The 18,576-nt window shown below is 47.4% G+C and overlaps 1 protein-coding gene across 2 annotated transcripts; it reads right to left on the bottom strand.

Moving 5' to 3' along the window:
* Nucleotides 1-1,511: 1,511 nt before the first annotated feature.
* RAB19 (RAB19, member RAS oncogene family) lies at nucleotides 1,512-14,974 on the bottom strand (the record flags this gene model as incomplete). Of its 2 annotated transcripts, none has more annotated exons than XM_082846993.1 (4): nucleotides 14,874-14,974; nucleotides 12,245-12,457; nucleotides 10,681-10,864; nucleotides 1,512-1,780 (listed from the first exon to the last, which is right to left on the bottom strand). In XM_082846993.1, exons 2-4 carry the CDS (start codon nucleotides 12,443-12,445, stop codon nucleotides 1,512-1,514), a joined length of 654 nt encoding a protein of 217 aa, XP_082703119.1. In that variant the 5' UTR covers nucleotides 12,446-12,457; nucleotides 14,874-14,974. The 2 variants fall into 2 exon arrangements, with proteins under 2 accessions (XP_082703119.1, XP_082703120.1); XM_082846994.1 differs by lacking the exon at nucleotides 14,874-14,974 and adding an exon at nucleotides 14,052-14,069.
* Between the last annotated feature and the right edge of the window lie 3,602 nt (nucleotides 14,975-18,576).

Raw genomic sequence — 18,576 nt, 5'->3', positions numbered from 1 at the left:
TCACCTAACCTCTGTATGGTAGTAGTTCTCAAGGTTTAGTGTGGGGAGAATCACCTGGCAAGCTTGGTGAAGTGTGGGTTTCTGGAAAGATTCAGTCAGTCAGCCATGGGTGTCAGGAATCCTAGACAAACATCTCCTGGCCCCTGTCCTAGGTGTGGTCGGAGAATTCCACTACAGAAGCATTGCTCTATTGTACTGTCCAATGGACATATGGTGTGAGCCACACACATAATTTAAGATTTTCTAGTTGCTACATTAAAAAAAGTAAAAAGAAACAGCTGAAATGTTAATATATATTTTATTAACCTGGAATGATATTAATCTAAAATATCATTTTAACATATAATCAATATAAAATTATTAGGAAGATACTTTACATTTTATTTTTCATAATAAGTCTTCAAATTCTGGTATGTATTTTACATTCAGAGCTCATCAAATTCAAATTAGCCAATTTCAAGTACTCAGTCACACGTGGCTAGTGGCTATTTGTTTTGTGCTGGTCTCAGCCTGCAGATAACAGTGCTACAGCTAGAAATGCCTGGGGGGGACCCACCTGCACCCTGGGTGCGCCCCAGACAGACATTTCCTCTTTCAGGGCTGATGCTGTGGCCGGACCAACACTTGCAGTTCTTACTAGGATCGTAAGACACCCTCAGCAGCAACCGTCAGGGAGCTTTGCGGACACAAGGGTTATGACTCACAGCTTCCGGAGGGTAGACAGCACGCCCCGGCCATACAGCAAGGTCAGTACTGGTTTGATATTTGTCTATGAGCCAATTTAATTTCAATTCAGAAATGACTTTTGATCCAGCAGATGATTGGGTGTTTTGGAAAGAAATTGTAGGCATCTCCCTCATACTAGGAGGGTGGTCCAATCCGCCCAACTTGGATAAAGTGAAATCTAATTCTCTCTCCATCACATGGCTCCTGACCATTTGGCAAGACCGTATTTATCATCTTTAGGTCAAAAAGCTTTGCCCCCCAAACTAAGACCCGAGGTGTGAATGTCAGGAAGCAAAAGTTAACAGCATCTGGTTCATCATTGCAGGCTTTTTCCCCATCTTCCCATGCCCACACTGTTTTCAACCACTCTGCAATGTTCCAAACATCTTCTCCCCTGTCTTCTTTCCTTCTTCTACTTCTCTTTTCTTCTTTCCTTCACTACCCTCTTCTTCAAGTGAGAGGCAGAGTTCAGTAGAGAACAGCTGAAGGGTTGGGGAGACAGAAAAGGGAAAGATGAAAAGGAACAAATCTTGTCCTCCTACCACTGGGCCTTGAGTCCTAGGAAAAGTCAAGAAAAACAGTGGTGTCCTCTATCCTCAGAGTCAGGGTTTCCCACTCTGGTGTGAACTGAGGCAAAAGGGTGCCCCCCCCACCAGGCAGGAAGGAGTAGGACCAGCTGCAAGTCCGCACTGGAGTCCGAGGTCTACTCAGCAGACACGAGGCCGTCCGCTGCCCTTGGTTTCGGAGGTGGCCTCTGCTGGGTGCCACCGGCCCGGGGAACATACTCAACAAGTGCACTGGCTCTTCTCCCTCGGCCCCGGGGCCGTGAGGACAGGACTGGAATCCAGGGGGAGGCTGCCCAGGGTGCCCTCCCCATACAAGGGCAGGCTGTGGCGAGCCATCAACTCCCTGGCCATCAGCACGAAGACCTCGTCGATGTTCTTGGACTCCTTGGCAGACGTCTCCAAGACAGCCAGGAGGCCGTATTTCTCAGCCAGTGTGCAGGCATCCTCAAACAGGACGTGCCGTTTTTCCCACATGTCACATTTGTTCCCTGGGAGTGAGAGAGAAGCAAATATTCCGATGAGTAACTTAATCTGGTTTTTTAAAAGGTGAACTTCAAAGAGAACATTTTAGTTTAGCAATATGTGCACATGCATTTGTTCACAAATAGTTACTGATGGCAGATTTACTGAAAATGAACCCAACGATGAATGGAAACAGAGCCACTATCTTTTTTTTTTTTAATTGAAGTACAGTTGATTTACAATGTTATGTTAGTTTCTGGTATACAGCAAAGTGATTCATATATATATATAAAATTTCAGATTTTTTCCATTATACTTTATTACAAGATATTGAATATAGTTCCCTGTGCTGTACAGTAGGACACACACACCTGCGTGTCCGGAGCCTGTGCTCCTCAACGGGAGAGGCCACAACAGTGAGAGGCCCATGTACAGCAAAAAAAAAAAAAAAAAAAAATTGCACAGACTTGAAGCAGACAGGTCAATGAGTTTTGGCAAATGTCTATGTCCCATAACCGCCATCCCCCTCAGGACACAGAACATTTGCAATTCCCCCAGAAAGCTCGATGAGGGGTTTTGCCAGCACAGCCCAGGATTTACTGTAAGAGAAGTACCGCATTTCTTTCCTCCTCCTCAATCTACCTTCATCTAATCACTGGACTTTGATCTCTCGGAGGCAGGAATCTAAAGGCGAAATTACTTTCTCACCAGGGTTGTTTCACTAGACATCAAGGTTTATTACAAAGCTACAGCAATTAAGATGGGCTAGACCAGTGTTTCTTTACTGTCCTCATAGAGGATCTTTTTCGATCTTTTTTCCCCCTAATTACCCCTTCGCCTCTGAAAAACAGTAAAACTTCCTATTTGGAAAAAAGATCTAGATTCACAGGAAATTGCACACACACACACACACACACACACACACACACACTACATATATATATATATATATATATATATATATATTCAGGGAGGTCCAGTGTACTCTTCTCCCAGTTTCCCCCAATGGTAACCTCTTGCACTACAGTACAATATCAAAACCAGGAAATTGACACTAATACAACCCACAGAGCTTATTCAGATTTCACAAATTATACACACATTCCTTTGTATGTGTGTGTGTGTGCGTGCGTATGTATTTGTGCAATTTGATCACATGTGTAGATTCCTACACCTACCAGTGCAGTCAAGATACAGAACAGTTCCATCACCACGAAGTGCTCGCCGTGCTACCCTTTACAACCTCCCACCAGCTCTAATCCCTGACCCCTGGTAACTAATCTGTTCTCCATCTGTATAATTTTGTCATTTCCAGGATGTTATGTAGGGGCTTCCCTGGTAGCGCAGTGGTTAAGAATCCACCTGCCAATGCAGGGGACACAGGTTCAAGCCCTGGTCCAGGAAGATCCCACATGCCGTGGAACAACTAAGCCTGTGTGCCACAACTACTGAGCCTGTGCTCTAGAGTCTGTGCTCCGCAACAAGAGAAGCAACCACAATGAGAGGCCCACGAACCGCAATGAAGATTAGCCCTAGCTCCCTGCAACTAGAGAAAGCCCACGCACAGCTACGAAGACCCAACGCAGCAAAAATAAATAAATAATAAATAAATTTATTTTTAAAAAAAGAATCATACAGTAGGTAGCCTTTGGAGATTGGCTTTTCTCAGCATAATTCTCTTGAGATCCATCAGAGTGATGTATATATCAGTAGTTTCTTTTTCTTTTTTTTTTTTTTTTGGCGGTACGCGGGCCTCTCACTGCCGCGGCCTCTCCCGTTGCGGAGCAACAGGCTCCGGACGCGCAGGCTCAGCGGCCATGGCTCACGGGCCCAGCCATGCCGCGGCATGTGGGAACCTTCCTGACCGGGGCACGAACCCGTATCCCCTGCATCGGCAGGCAGACTTTCAACCACTGCGCCACCAGGGAAGCCCCCAGTAGTTTCTTTTTTATTGCTGAGTCATGTTCCATGGTATGGATGTACCACAGTTTCTTTAACTACCCACCCATATGAAGGAAACTGAGTTGATTCTAGTTTTTTATTATTATGAATAGTGCTTCAGTGAACATTTGTGTACAGACCTTACAAAATTTGTGTACAGACCCTACAGATACACTGTATATCTGGCCCTTTGGAGGCCACAAACCACTGTAATATCTAAAATATTTTTGCCCTCCAAAAGAATGCATGAAATAGACCAGTAGAATAGAATAAAAAGCTCAGAAACAAACTCACGAATATATGTACCCTTCACAGAAAGGTGGTGCCACAGAGCAGTGGACAAGATTGCCTTTTTAGTCAATAGTACGGAGGCAATTGGATCTTTACATGAATAGTTACAAGTTTTGGCCCAGACCTCTCACTGTATACCATAATCAATGCTGGATAGATTGCAGATCTAAATGTAAAAGTCATAATAAATTATAAACAAACAAACAAATACAGCGAGCAAGGGAGGGTAGGAGGGAGACGCAAGAGGGAGGAGATATGGGGATATATGTATACGTATAGCTGATTCACTTTGTTATACAGCAGAAACTAACACACCATTGTAAAGCAATTATACTCCAATAAAGATGTTAAAGAAACAAAAAACATACAGCAAGCAAGCTTCAAAAGATAATGTAAGGCTATGTTAATGATTTCAATTAGGGTAAATTTTCCTACATAGGATACAGGAAGCAATAATCATTAAGGAAAAGTTTGATGGATTGAAATATATTAAAATTAAAAATGTCTGTTCATCAAAATACACCATCAAGAGAGTGAAGAGGAACTCTGAGAGTAAAAACGTGAAAGATGAGGGACTTCCCTGGTGGTCCAGTGGTTAAGACTCCAAGCTTCCAATGCAGGGAGCATGGGTTCGATTCCTGGTCAGGGAACTAAGATCCCACATGCCGCATGGCGCGGCCAAAACATTAAAAAAAAAAAAAATTTAAAATAAATAAATAAAAGTGAAAGATGTATTTGCAACACATGCAATTGACAAAGGGCTCAGAGCTGTTCAAGAGAACTGACTTCAGGGAGCATAGGTGACCCCAGCCCAGCTGCTACCCCACTGTCCTCCGCCAGCTGGTGCAGAGGCCCCAGCACAGGGAGGCACTAACGCAGACCCCTGCTGCAGAGACCAGGGTTCCATTCCTCTATCAGGCAGCTTTGGTTCAGGGCTGAACGAACCTTTCTTGGACACCATCCTCCTTCCTTCCTTCTCTCCTTCCCAGGGGCAGGTCTGCATGACATAGACGACTCTCCCTGCCTCCTTCTGCGCCTTCCTCTTTACCCCTCACAGCCATTTCTCCCAATAAATCTCTTGCATGTCTATCGGATCCTGTCCTGACATCTTCCTGGAAGACCCGAACCAACATAGATTATTTCCAGAAAACATAAGGTACTTGTAGGGATCAATAAGAAAAAGACAAACAACAGGCAGAAAAATGGGCATGAGAATTGAAAAGAGAATATCCAAATAGCTAACAAGTGTATGAAAAGGTGCTTGACCTCAACAGTGAACAGGGACCTGCAAATAAAAAATGCGAGTGATATCCCGACACACTTATCAGGATGGAAGAAATGAAAAGATCTGATAATAGCAAGTGCTGGTGAGGATGTAGAACCAGGGAATCCAGGTTCTAAGAGCTTTTGCTGAGAGATTGTGGACCTTTAAATATAACAGGAGTTTAAGTGGAAAGTTTGCCCGAGATCCTAAGGGGACAAATAGCAGATGCCAAAGAATGTTAAGAGACAGAACAGCCACATAACCTACAAAAGGAGGTTGGCTCCCAAACCCTCACTCTGAGGGAGTAGGAAGAGTTAAGAAGTTAGAAACAGAACAGAGGGGGATGAGAAAAGGGTAAGAAGCAGCCATCTCCAGGCGGAAAGCAGGGTACCTTGTGAATGATGTTCAGGAATTTGTGTGTTATCTTGGGGGTGATGGGGACACCGAAGGTTTTAAACAGAGGGACAGGGGCTTCCCTGGTGGCGCAATGGTTAAGAATCCGCCTGCCAATGCAGGGGACACGGATTCGAGCCCTGGGCCAGGAAGATCCCACATGCCGTGGAGCAACTAAGCCTGTGCGCCACACCTACTGAGCCTGCGCTCTAGAGCCCGCGAGCTGCAACTACTGAGCCCGTGTGCCACAACTACTGAAGCTCACGCACCTAGACCCCATGCTCTGCAACAAGAGAAGCCACAAGCCCGCGCACTGCAACGAAGAGTAGCCCCCGCTCGCCACAACTAGAGAAAGTCCTCATGCAGCAAGAAGAACCAATGCAGCCAAAAATAATTTTAAAAAAATTTTAAATAAGTAAACAGAGGGACATTACTGAGGAGCTGGGTTCCCTGTGAATAGCTGGAGGGGAAGGAAGAGGACAAATCAACGCACAATGGTCTCTTTGATTTTGTATGGTGGTGACATGGCCTCTAGGGGCTGGGGTAAACTTTTGAGAGAGAAAGCCATTTGTGTGAAGAACCATGGAGACAGAATGGAAAATATGGTAAAACGGGCAGGGACACTTCTGTGAGGGAACAGCACAGTTGGCTATCCCAGATTAAAGGGAGGAGGCCACTGACAGTAAGCAGGAAGACCCGTGGTGTCAGCCCTTGGGATTGGATGCGTCATAAGCGGGAACACTGGGGACACGTCCTGATCATCTTTGGGGGCATTTCTAGAACCAGTTAAGAAGTGGGGCAGAGATATTTGTTGCAACAGACAGACGAGGGAGTAAATATCAAGCAAAAGTTGTGAGATTCGTGGAAATCCCACCACATCTTGGCATTTGTTCCCCTACTCTGCCCCACCTGTTTCTGCAGTAGGGGGAGGAAGAGTGAAGGACAATGCTGGTGGGGGCGGGGCCATCAAAGGGCGGGGCCAGCAAGGGAGGACAAGGCGGCGGTGGAGAAGCGGGTGAGGCCTTCCAAAGACAGCCCGGAGGGGATGGCTGGTCAGGGTGGCTTTGCATGGCAGCTTTCAATGTTCTGCTTCAGCGTTTCCTGGGAAGCCTGTGAATTTAATGGAAGAGGGATCCAACCCACCTTCCTGGGTAACCGCCAGTGAGTTTAGGATGGCGTGGTTCCCCTCAGCGAGATGCAAGGGATTCACACCCAAGCTTGCCTTCCCTGGGAGCTACTGTTGGTGGGGTTCCCACCTTCCCTGGCGGCTCAGCTATGTCCCCCCTCTCCGGGGGATGCCCTCTGAGCCCCTCGTTCCCTGGATTGAGGTCTCAGCACTGTGCTAAGTGCTTTATATGTTACCTTGTTTAATCCTTTCAATTCAACAAAACCTTTGAGGCAGGTTACCAGTTTTATAGATGAGTAAGTAGAAATTTAGAGAGAGGGATGAGACCAAGTTCAGACAGGAAGGACAGAGAGGGAGATTTGAACCCAAATCTGTCTGACTGCAAAGTCCAGGCACTGGAGTGGACGAGACATTGCCTCAACCAGAGCTTCAGGGGGCGACTGTCGGCCTGACCAGCTACTGGAAAGTGGCTGGACAGGAACTGAACCACCCGGGGCTCTGATTCAAATCCTGCCTCACCTGTCAGTAGGTGACTCGGCTGAGCTCCTTGGCAGGATACTTAACCTCCAGAGGCCTCGGTTTCCTCAGCTGGGAGACGAGGATGGTCGTCTCTGCTTCTCAGGATGGTTGTGAGGATTAAATGAAGGGACCCAGGGGCAGACTCAGAGTGGAGTTTAGTAAATGTCACCTGTCGTCAGATCTCGTCACCCCTCCTGGTCATCACACTTCAGGGGCAGCTGCTGTGAAGGGTGTCAGAAACCTTGGCCAGTGTCCTCCTCGGTGCTTTGAAGAAGCGGTTATTGAGGAAGAAATATGGCTCTGTTGGGGGTCAGTGTTTATTTTTATAACTCTGAACTCTGCCTTTTTCTTTTTTTAAAAATAAATTTATTTATTTATTTGTGGCTGCATTGGGTCTTCATTGCTGCATGCGGGCTTTCTCTAGCTGCAGTGAGCGGGGGCTACTCTTCGTTGCGGAGCACGGGCTCTAGGCGCGTGGGCTTCAGTAGTTGTGGCATGTGGACTCAGTAGTTGTGGCTCGTGGGCTCAGTAGTTGTGGCTCGTGGGCTCTAGAGCGCAGGCTCAGTAGTTCTGGCTCATGGGCTTAGTTGTTCCGCAGCATGTGGGATCTTCCCAGACCAGGGCTCAAACCCGTGTTCCCTGCATTGGCAGGCAGATTCTTAACCACTGCGCCACCAGGGAAGCCCTGAACTCTGCCTTTTGAAGAAGTGTTCTTTATATCTGAAGTCAAATCAAAAATGTTTCTGGTTCCAGAGGGGACCTTTGGCTGAGAAGTAACAAGAGAGAGGAGGCAGCTCACGCTTCTCCAAAAAGACAAGTCGCCCTCCATGTGGAAGACACTTCCCAGTCTCACTAATCTCTCCTGTTTTCTGCCATGAGGGAAAAGACACAGCCCCTCTGAAAAGAGGGGCTAAGTTTGAGGCGCATTTTCTTTGGCAGCTGGCTGTGGTTAGGGAGCTTTTGATCTGATGCAGCACGAAGGAACGAGCCCCGTCTAGGCTCTTGGAATGACTTTGATTCTTAAGTTACAAGAAGCAGAATGAGTTACAAAGCAGCATTCTCTTCAAGGCCATGCATATGATAGGGGCTAGACTGTGACTTAAAACAGCAAAGACAGGGAAAACATGGTTCTAGAATAACAAGTCCTTTTTGGAATCACAATAGTAATAATAGATGGGCTAGATGTGCCAACGATGTGTGCGAGTGACCTCTTCTGTGGACCGTCTGCAGCCCAGCTATGCTTCCTGTCACTGCCTCCCCCCTCGGGGCCCAGCTGCTTGGTCCAGGCCTGGCACCTTACACCAGGCCTGCCCGCCACCATGAGGTTGGCCATCAGCCTGGGCCAGGCTTTGCCATGAGAAAGAGGAATGGGGCGGGACTTCTCTGATGGTCCAGTGGTTAAGACTCCGTGCTCCCAATGCAGGGGGCCTGGGTTGGATACCTGGCCAGGGAACTAGATCCCGCGTGCTTGCCGCAACTAAAAGACCCTGTGTGCTGCAACTAAGACCCGGTGCAGCCGAATACATAAATAAATAAATATTTTTTAAAAATTAAGTATTAAAAGAAAAAGGAACGGGGCAATGGGATTTCCTTCCTGAAGAATGTGAGCTGGAGGGTATGAGAGAATGAGGGATTCTGTGGCAGGAGCAGGCTGGGGATGATGCTTTGAGGAACCCAGGAGGGATGGTTCAGAGGGAGAGTGCTGCAGGCCCACAGTATCCTGAATGTAAGAAGCAGCTCTGAGAGAAGACATAGATACACAATGGTGGAGGAGGCTGGTACACAGAGCCCAGCCCTGAGAAGAGGGTCCCCAACTTCCTGCTTGCGATGGGTGGCCTGGCTCCACTGTGTCTCCCACTCTGCTGGGCTTGAATGCTGGGCTGGGTTTTCCTAGGTCCCAGGGACTTGCACCCTCGCCATAAGCACCCCACCCCATTGTTTAAGGAACACAGAGGAGTTTGTTCCCTCAAACAAATGAACCTTCTAGAAACAAATCCCACACCCGTTATGAAGCTCCTACTATGTGCTAGGCACTGTCAAGCGATGTATACACACTATCTCGTCACACCTTTACAACAACCCTAGTGAATACTGATTGCATATTATAGATGAGGAAACTAAGGCTCAGAAGGTAACTTACCACACAGCTAGGATATGCCTGTGCATGGATAAATAATCCACTAATCATTGCTATGTTTAGCGCTCAGTCCCACAGCAGCTCTCTAGACCTGTGCTCTGCAAACTTTAATTTGCATATGAATCTCTCTAGGATCCTGTTAAAACGAAGATTCAGATTCAGTAGGTCTGGAATGGGGCCTGAGGTGGGGCACTTTTAACAACCCCCAAAGTGATGCTGATTCTGTGGATCTTTAGGGCAGTGAAAATACTCTCTCTGATACCATCATGGTGGATACTTGTCATTAGACATTTGTCCAAACCCATAGAAAGTACAACACCAAGAATGAGCCATAATGTAAACTGTGAAGTTCAGATGACTATGATGTGTCAATGTAGGTTCATCCTTTGTAACAAATGTACCACACTGGTAGGAGATGTTGATATGGGAGAGGCTATGCATGTGTGAGTACAGGGGGCATATGGGAAATCTCCGTACCTTCCCAATTTTGCGGAGAACCTGAAAAACTGCTCTGAAAAAATAAGTCTTAATACAAATAAAAAAGAAAAAGAAACCTAAAACCAAAAACCCCAGTGATGCTGATGCTGCTGGTCCGTGGACCACGCTTTGAGTAGCAAGAACCTAAACCAACTTGCCACTTGGTAAACATTAGTGTCCTTAGGAGGGGCACTGCTTGCAAAGCTAATACTATAGGGAAGTGACAGCACGTTACCTGTTTCTGAATGCAAAATGTGACGGCACGTATTTCAAGCTGTGAGTTCACTTTGTATAGTTGAAGTTGCGGTTAATTTTGATGTTGGCTTGTTGTTAAGATTTGCTTAGCATCTTAGCAGGTGTGATAAGTCATTCAAGAGTGTGGTCAGTCATAGTCATCTGAGCGGCTCTTCCGGGGATTAAGAGCCATCTGATGCTGTGAAGCTCAGACTACAGAATACTTCCTGTGTGGTCTGTACAGACGTGTGTCGAATCAGCCAGGGTGTACCTTCATCTAGATATCTGGCCCCATCTCAGGTTTTTGCAGTGAGAAACTCTAGGGTGGGGCCCTGGAATCTGTATTGTTAACAAGTTCAAACCACCCCACTCTCATGCTCAAGTGAACCTGATGGGAATTTCTGGCCCAGATGTTTTCTGAGGTCCCATCCGCCACGTGCACTGTTACGGCTTCCTGTTCCACTGCCACTGGAAACACAGAAAAAGCTGAGCATGGGGGGCGGCGGGCAGTCAAGGAAAGCGAAACACTTTGAAATCGACCTACCAATCAGCATGATGACCAAGTTCGCCGCCCCGTATTTCTCTATCTCGTGAATCCAGTGAGGAACAGACTCGAACGTGGACCGCCGGGTGAGGTCGTAGGCAATGATGGCCGCGTGGGCACTGCGATAGTAGCTTTGGGTGATGGTCCGGAAGCGCTCCTGGCCTGCAGTGTCCCACACCTGCATCTGGAGAAGGGCAGGAAAGGGGGTCCGCATCAGGAGTTCCCCCCCCGATGGGAACTTGCTCGCCTAAGTCGTTCCCTGGGTCTCACTTCTAAGATCCAAATTCAGGAGGTCTGGGGTGGGGCCCAGGAATCTGTCTTTTTTCAGGTGCTCCCAGGGTAAAATCCCCAAGGTTTTCAGGTTGGGGGCCATCACCTAAGGTGCCCTTCAGTGGGAGAGGCGGATCCAGTGTCCTCAGGTCTGGTGTTCTTTTGCCTTCCTACCACACTCATCCCTTCGTCCAGATGTTTTATCTTTTTTTTTTTTTTTTTTGCGGTACGCGGGCCTCTCACCGCTGTGGCCTCTCCCGTTGCGGAGCACAGGCTCCGGACGCACAGGCTCAGCGGCCATGGCTCACGGGCCCAGCCGCGCCACGGCATGTGGGATCTTCCCGGACCGGGGCACGAACCCGCGTCCCCTGCATCGGCAGGCGGACTCTCAACCACTGCGCCACCAGGGAAGCCTCAAAATGTCTTTTTACTATTGTGTTTGTTTAATAAGGATCCCACACAAAATCCATTTACATTTTCACCAACACTTTTTTTTTTTTTTTTTTTTTTTTTTTTCGGTACACGGGCCTCTCACTGTTGTGGCCCCTCCCATTGCGGAGCACAGGCGCCGGACGCGCAGGCTCCGCGGCATGTGGAATCTTCCCGGACCGGGACACGAACCCGTGTCCCCTGCATCGGCAGGCGGACTCCCAACCACTGCGCCACCAGGGAAGCCCTCACCAACACTTTTTGATCTTTTTTGGTTGGTCAAATGGGTAAATGATATTATCTCACTTATTTTAATTTCATTTCTTTGATCATGAGTAACAATGGGCACTTTTACTTTTTCACATAAATGTATGAGCCAGTTCACACAACATCTGTGAAGTAGCTGCTTTGTCTAATCTGTGAAGTGCCTACTTTTTGTATTTGGTTGTTGGTCTTTTCTTCGATATTTATCAGAGCTCTTTTCACATCAGAGAAATTAGCTCTCTGTCAGTTCCATATTTGCAAATGTTTCTTTCCGGTTTGTCACTCGTCTTTGACTCTGTTTATGGTATTTTTGAGTATGTAGAAATCTGACCTTTATATGATCATTTAGAAGAGTGTTAATCTGGCCTTTGAATAGTTAGATGGAGCAATATTTTCCCTCATGGCTTCTGGGTTCTTGTCTTACTTTAAAGGCTGACTTCTCTATTCCTCAATGATAAAAATAAATACTCCCATGGGTTTTTTTTCCCTGGTATTTTAATGATCTCATATTTTATATTTAAATCTTTCACTCCTCAGGCATGTGTTTCGGGGTTAGGAACCATGGCTAAAAGAGGCAGACCCACCCCTATCCCCCTCTGACCTTCACTTTCTTGCCGTTGATCTCCAGGGCACGCACAGTGAAGTCCACCCCAATGGTGTTCTGCTGCGCCTCGGTGTAGACCCCGGACGTGAAATGCCGCACCACACACGTCTTCCCCACGTTGGAATCCCCGATGAGGATAATCTTGAACAAATAGTCAAAGTTCTCATCCGCCGCCCTGGCTGAGCTGGAGAATTGCATGGCTTTTGCCACCTAGAACAGATCAAGGAAGAAAAGGAATTCAGTCTCTCTTTAGTGCAGCCATCCCCAACCTTTTCGGCACCAGGGTCTGGTTTCGTGGAAGACAATTTTTCCTCGGACAGGGTGGGGGGCTAGGATGGTTCAGGAGGCAACGTGAGTGATGGGGAGCAATGGGGAGCAATGGGGGCGATGGGGGGCGATGGGGGACGATGGGGAGTGATGGGGGGCAATGGGGGCCGATGGGGGGCAATGGGGAGCGATGGGGAGTGATGGGGGCAATGGGGGGCGATGGGGAGTGATGGGGGGCAATGGGGGGCGATGGGGAGTGATGGGGGCAATGGGGAGCGATGGGGGCAATGGGGGCGATGGGGAGCGATGGGGGCGATGGGGGGTGATGGGGAGCGGTGGGGAGCCATGGGGAGCGATGGGGGGCGATGGGGGGCGATGGGGAGCGGTGGGGAGCCATGGGGAGCGATGGGGGCGATGGGGAGCGATGGGGAGCGGCAGGTGAAGCTTCGCTCACTCGCCTGCCGCTCACCTCCTGCTGTGTGGCCCAGTACCTAACAGGACCGGTACTGGTCCACAGCCTGGGGATTGGGGACCCCTGTGTTAGTGACCACCTACCAGGGGCCGGGAACTATTCTTGGCACTCGGGATTCAGCACAGGACAAGACAGAGTGAGGTCACTGTTTTCCTAGCACTGCCATCCTCGTGGGAGAAGGATGTTAATTACTGGTCAGGTAAGAGGGAGCTGCCCGCACAAACCCCACCTGTCCTAGGTGAGTTAACATTACTTTAGGGGTGACCTTGGAATGAAGAGGTTCTACTGCTGTTCTCTGCTGGGCCCAGTACACGGTCAACACTCTCAGATGACAGCATTGACTGGGACTTCCCTGGCAGTCCAAGGGTTAAGACTCCATGCTTCCAGCGCTTCCACTGCAGGGGGTGGTGGGTTTGATCCCTGGTCCGGGAACTAAGATCCCACATGCCTCGGGGCCCAGCAGGAGTGTTTTACCTGCCAGTTATCAGGTGGGAGACATGCCTAGCTGTCAGCCTATCTCCATGTCACACGGGAGGAACACAAATTACTGGAAGACTGAATGGCAAGGCAACCAGCTGCAAGCATCAATGAGACCCGACAGACAAGTCAGTTTCGGGAAGAGTCACACAGCCCTTTTCTTCCGGTTGGCACCTGCTTTTCCTTGTCCTGGAAATTATGATTCTGAGAATATTCAGAATGAAAACTGTGGGGAATTCCCTGGCAGTCCAGCGGTTAGGACTCTGTGCTTTCACTGTCAAGCGCCCGGTTTCAATCCCTGGTTGGAGAACTAAGATCCCACAAGCCTCGAGGTGCCACAAAACAAAACGAAACCAACAAAAAAACCCTGTGGTTCGAATGTTTGTGCCATACTCTACCATAGGCCGGAAAAGAAAGTGTCTCCCAAACTAACTGATTATCAGAATTACCCGGGAAGATACTTAAATATCTATATATTCCTGGAGCCCATCTTAGGTCTGCTAAATAGATTTAAAAACATGCACACACTCCCAGGTGATTTTGAGGACTAGCTAGCCTTGGGAAGTGTTGACCGACACAATCACCCACCTGAAACTTTATTCCCACCTTCAGCGTCTCTGCTTAAATACCCACAGCATCTCAGATCACAAGGAACTCACTACCTTTTAAAAAAATCTATGTTGTGTGCACAGCTCTAACTTACATGGGGTTGAAATCTATCTCCCCGAGGTTTCCATCTGTGGACCCTCATGCTATACCAGGACTCCCATTCCACATGACAGCAGATTCCTACTCCACAGCAGATAGTTGGAGCAGCAACCATGTTCCCTCATGGCAGATATACCCGGGCCCTTCAACTGTTCTTTGGTTGTGTTGGGTCTCCTCGTCAGATGTCTCTTAAAAATACAGGAAACCTTATTTCATTTGATGACGAAATTTGATGTGTTGCAAATTGTTCCTGCCTATGACACCCTTCTTCATTTCCCCCAGTTTTAGTTTTTGGCTTTCTCAGAAGTCATAGAAAAGGACAAGTCTGTATCATCACACAGATTAAAATCTGTACGTAAAAACTGCGAGCTTTAAACAGACGGAGGATCCTACACTTCTCCTGGACTCCTCTGAAATCACTATGGCTAAATGATCCAGCAGACACGAGACATAATCAAACAACTCTTCCCCGGGCTTTTCAAGTAAAGAAAGCCATTCCACTTCCGGTGTCTTATCCCTGTAATTTGAGCTGAAATCTTACTTCCATGCCCCCCCGCCCCATACACACACACCAAGTAAGTCCTCAGGGTTTCCACAAAAGCCCCCTTCACCTCCGCCTACACGCCCTGCAAGGAGAAACAAGCGATGTCCACCCTCCAACACCCTCCATCCTGCATCCTGTAACCTGCACCTGTTGCTTACCTGTCTGGCTCTCTCACCTCTGCCAGTAGGTAACGTTTGCTCTTTCTCCTGGTTTTCCTTTTGGTCCTCCGTGCCCCTTCTTCCTCCTGTCTCGAGGCGTGGTGGGAACTGTAGTTCTGTCCCCAGGTGTCAGGTTTGGTGGCCTGAGAAAGTGAAAGGAAAGTGTCAACCCTCCCTCCCTCCGCCTCCCCCTCCCTCCCCATCCGGAGGAGCTGCCATTGGGTACAAAGCACGGGGTGAGGCCACACTAGGTCACCTTTCCTCCGGCTTCTTAGCATCACATGTTATCCAGCAAACCCAAAATGAAAAGGACTAGCCTGCTACCTCAGCCAACACCTATTGAGCCTCCCTGTTCTTTCTTTCAGCTCACATTCTCTTAGGCGGCCCTTACCACCAATTTTTCCTGGTGTCCCCTGTTTGGCTGGGGTGGGAGTGGCTAGTTGAAGGACAGCAACTTAAAGGAGGATACAGATCTGGGTTTTGAGTCATTTAACTGTTTTGTGGACTTGAATAACCTTTTCTGAGGAGCCACTGAGAGAAAGGAGGTGATCCAAAGAGAAGATTAAAAAACAAAAACAACTTTGAATTTGCAGGGGAAAAAGGAGCTGAAAAAAAATGTTTCCTTCCCCCCACAAAGTGTACCCCAGAACCAAGGTTAATTTCTAGGAAGACCTGGAGTTCGTCAGTCCCTGATGCTGGCAGGAGAAGCATGGAGCTGAGGTGAATTTTCCTTTTTATTTTTTCCCCACAGAGTCTGGAAGAGTCACTGCTTCTAGCATGGGGACCAGATCAGCTCCACTCTGTGGAATGTGCTGACCAGGCAGTTAAGCTATAGGCACAACATGCAAAACAGAAACATCCCGATCGATAAAATATTAAACTGGTGTAGTGTTTTCAAACTGTGGGCCGAGACCCGTTAATGAGTCATGAAGTCAAATTTAGTGGGTTGTAACCAGCGTTTTTACAGAAAAGATTAGGAAACCAATTCAGAATGCATTCCATGGAGTAAGGGTATTGTTGCATGAGCTGTTTGGATCAGTTGTGAACAGGCACGTGTGTGCTGGGGGTGATGTAAGATGTATTTCTTACTGTGGATTGAGGCCTAGCACTGAAATAGAGGACAGTTTATTCACTACTCAAGAACATTTCTCCAGAAAACCTGTAAATGATGATTTATCTTACCCCAAATTCCATTTACACATCACTTTCAGGAACCTCTCTTTTGGGGAGGATAAATCCAATGTTGGCAGGTAGAGCAAGAAGACAAAAGACACTGCCAAATACTGCTGCTTCATACCGTGCTTTATTGTGTTTTTAAAAAATTTTTCTTTTATTTATTTTTTTGCCCATGCCATGCAGCATGTGGGATCCTAGTTCACATTCAGCATGCGGGATCTTAGTTTCCTGATGAGGGATTGAACCCGTGCCCCCAGCAATGGAAGCGTGGAGTCCTAACCACTGGACTACCAGGGAAGGCCCTGCAGATTGTGCTCTGAAAGCCACAGTCATGCATATGAGGCTTGAAAATGAAATGTAGGTCAAGATCCATGACGAATGTATGGGCCGGGGCGGGAAATAAAACCCGTGAGATGTGTCCGTGAGGGTAGGTGTCAAAATGTTCTCTTCTTCTGGTAATGATTACTGATAAAGAAAAAAAGAACCCCAAACCAAAAAAACCCCAGCTGACTCAGACTTCGCACTTGGGGAGCAAGTATAATTCGAATGGTAAAATGCCCGAATGGTTATGGACGTCAAGGAGAGATGCTGCTTTTCCCTACCCCGACCGTCTCCATCAATGCTGACTATAAGTGCAAAGAGCAGAACCTGGGTTATGGGGAAGAAGGCATTCTTGACCTGGGTGGTGGTGATGCAGGTCATATACTTATACACACACACATACATACGTGCATATACACACATATATCTCACAATATATACAGTTTACCATTTTAACCATTTTTGTGTGTATCATCCAGTGGTCTTAAATATATTCACATTGTTGTGCAGCCATCACCACCATCCGTCTCCAGAACTTTTTCATCATCTCCAACTGAAACGCTATATCCTGTTAAACAATAACTCCCATTTCCCCTCCCCCCAGCCCTTGGTAGCCATTATTCTACTTTCTGTCTCAATGAATTTGATTACCCTACTTACCTCATACAAGTGGAATCATACAGTAAGTGTCCTTTTGTGCCTGGCTTATCTCACTTAGTTTAATGTTTTCAGGGTTCATCCATGTTGTAGCATGTGTCATAATTTCATTCTTTTAAAGTTGAATAATTGTCCACAATTTGTTTTTTATAATAAGTGTGAAACGCCTGGTCTGGTTGATTTATGGTTGCTCCCCATAATATCACATTTCCCCAGCCACACCCTCTGATGACTGGAAACAAAACTACCCGTGCATTGTGTAAAGGCAAATACAAATTAAAAATAAGAGACTTAATTCTCCCTGTTGAAAATAAGGGAAGAGGACCCCCCTCCCTCCTTTTTCTTTCAAAATTTCTGTCCTTTTCGAATATATGTATATCTTTAGAATGGCTAAATAACCTCTGCCGGTCTCACAACTCTGGAATGTTTCCTCCGGGACCTGGGAGCCATCTTTCGAAATTCAAACATCCAGGGAGCTATTGCCCCTAACTCCCAGTTCCTGTGGCAGGATGGGAGGCTAACTTCCGTGGGGGCCTTGCTCCAATTTGCAAAACCATCTCCTGTCCTAAAGGTGTGAAAAGTTTGTTTGTCCTAAAGGTGTGAGAAGTTCTCTGGATAAGCCAACTCCGGTGGTCTCCACAGTGACCATGATAAAGTTAGGAGAAATATTTGTGACATAAGGTCCAGTCGAGTCCTCTCACTTGAGTAGTGATTATCTGAGAACTTGCCTGGAGTGGGTAGTGTCTGCCTGGCAATGTAAGGGGGAGATTCCTTTCTTCCTTTGTTACCTCTTAGCGCGTTGCCTGTGATGTGCGTCACAGTCTGATTCAAAGCGTATTCAATAATAAAACTGTTTTCTAATCTGCTATCTTTGTGGACAGGTTTTCCGAGTTGAAAGACTTATTTATTTATTTTCCCCCTAGCAGTTGAAAGAGAGCCCGGGAGGGCAAAAGACCCTTGTTCAGAGTCGTGTGTTGTAAGGCCTTCAGTTTTTGTTTTTTTTACATCTTTATTGGAGGACTTCAGTTTTTGCTTGAGGTTGCCAGGATCTTAACACTCATTTATTTGTTTGGGTGATGGGGGTGGGATGTACAACAGTGAATTATACCGACAGACTAATAACCCTGTCCTTATGGGCAACTGTATTTAATTCAACAAAAATTTAAAGCTTATGCCCTCATGGCAGGTCAGTAGCACACCTAGCAGCGCGCTTCTTTCTCTCAAAACAAAATGCAGAATAAAGGTTTTTTTTAAAAAAAGATGATTTATATATACATAATTTTTTCCCAGATTATATCTTCTCTCTCCCGCACTGCTTCTTTCCTAACAGTCCTGGCTGGTGTCCGTCCCTCCGACCCCCACTTCCCCCTCGGAGCTGCCGGGTCCACCCAGGCCTCTGGCGCCGTCTGGAAGCCGACACTCCCCCTCCCCACCCCTCCCCTGTCCCACCCCTGTCCCTCCCCTCCCCTCCCTCTCCTCCCTCTCCTCCCTCTCCTCCCTCTCTTCCAGTCCCCTCCCCTCCCCCTCTCCTTCCCCTCCCTGCCCAGTG

Source organism: Leucopleurus acutus (assembly GCF_964270905.1).
Source record: "Leucopleurus acutus genome assembly, chromosome: 9".
NCBI classification, from domain to species: domain Eukaryota; kingdom Metazoa; phylum Chordata; class Mammalia; order Artiodactyla; family Delphinidae; genus Leucopleurus; species Leucopleurus acutus.
This window is presented reverse-complemented; position numbering and strand designations above follow the sequence as displayed.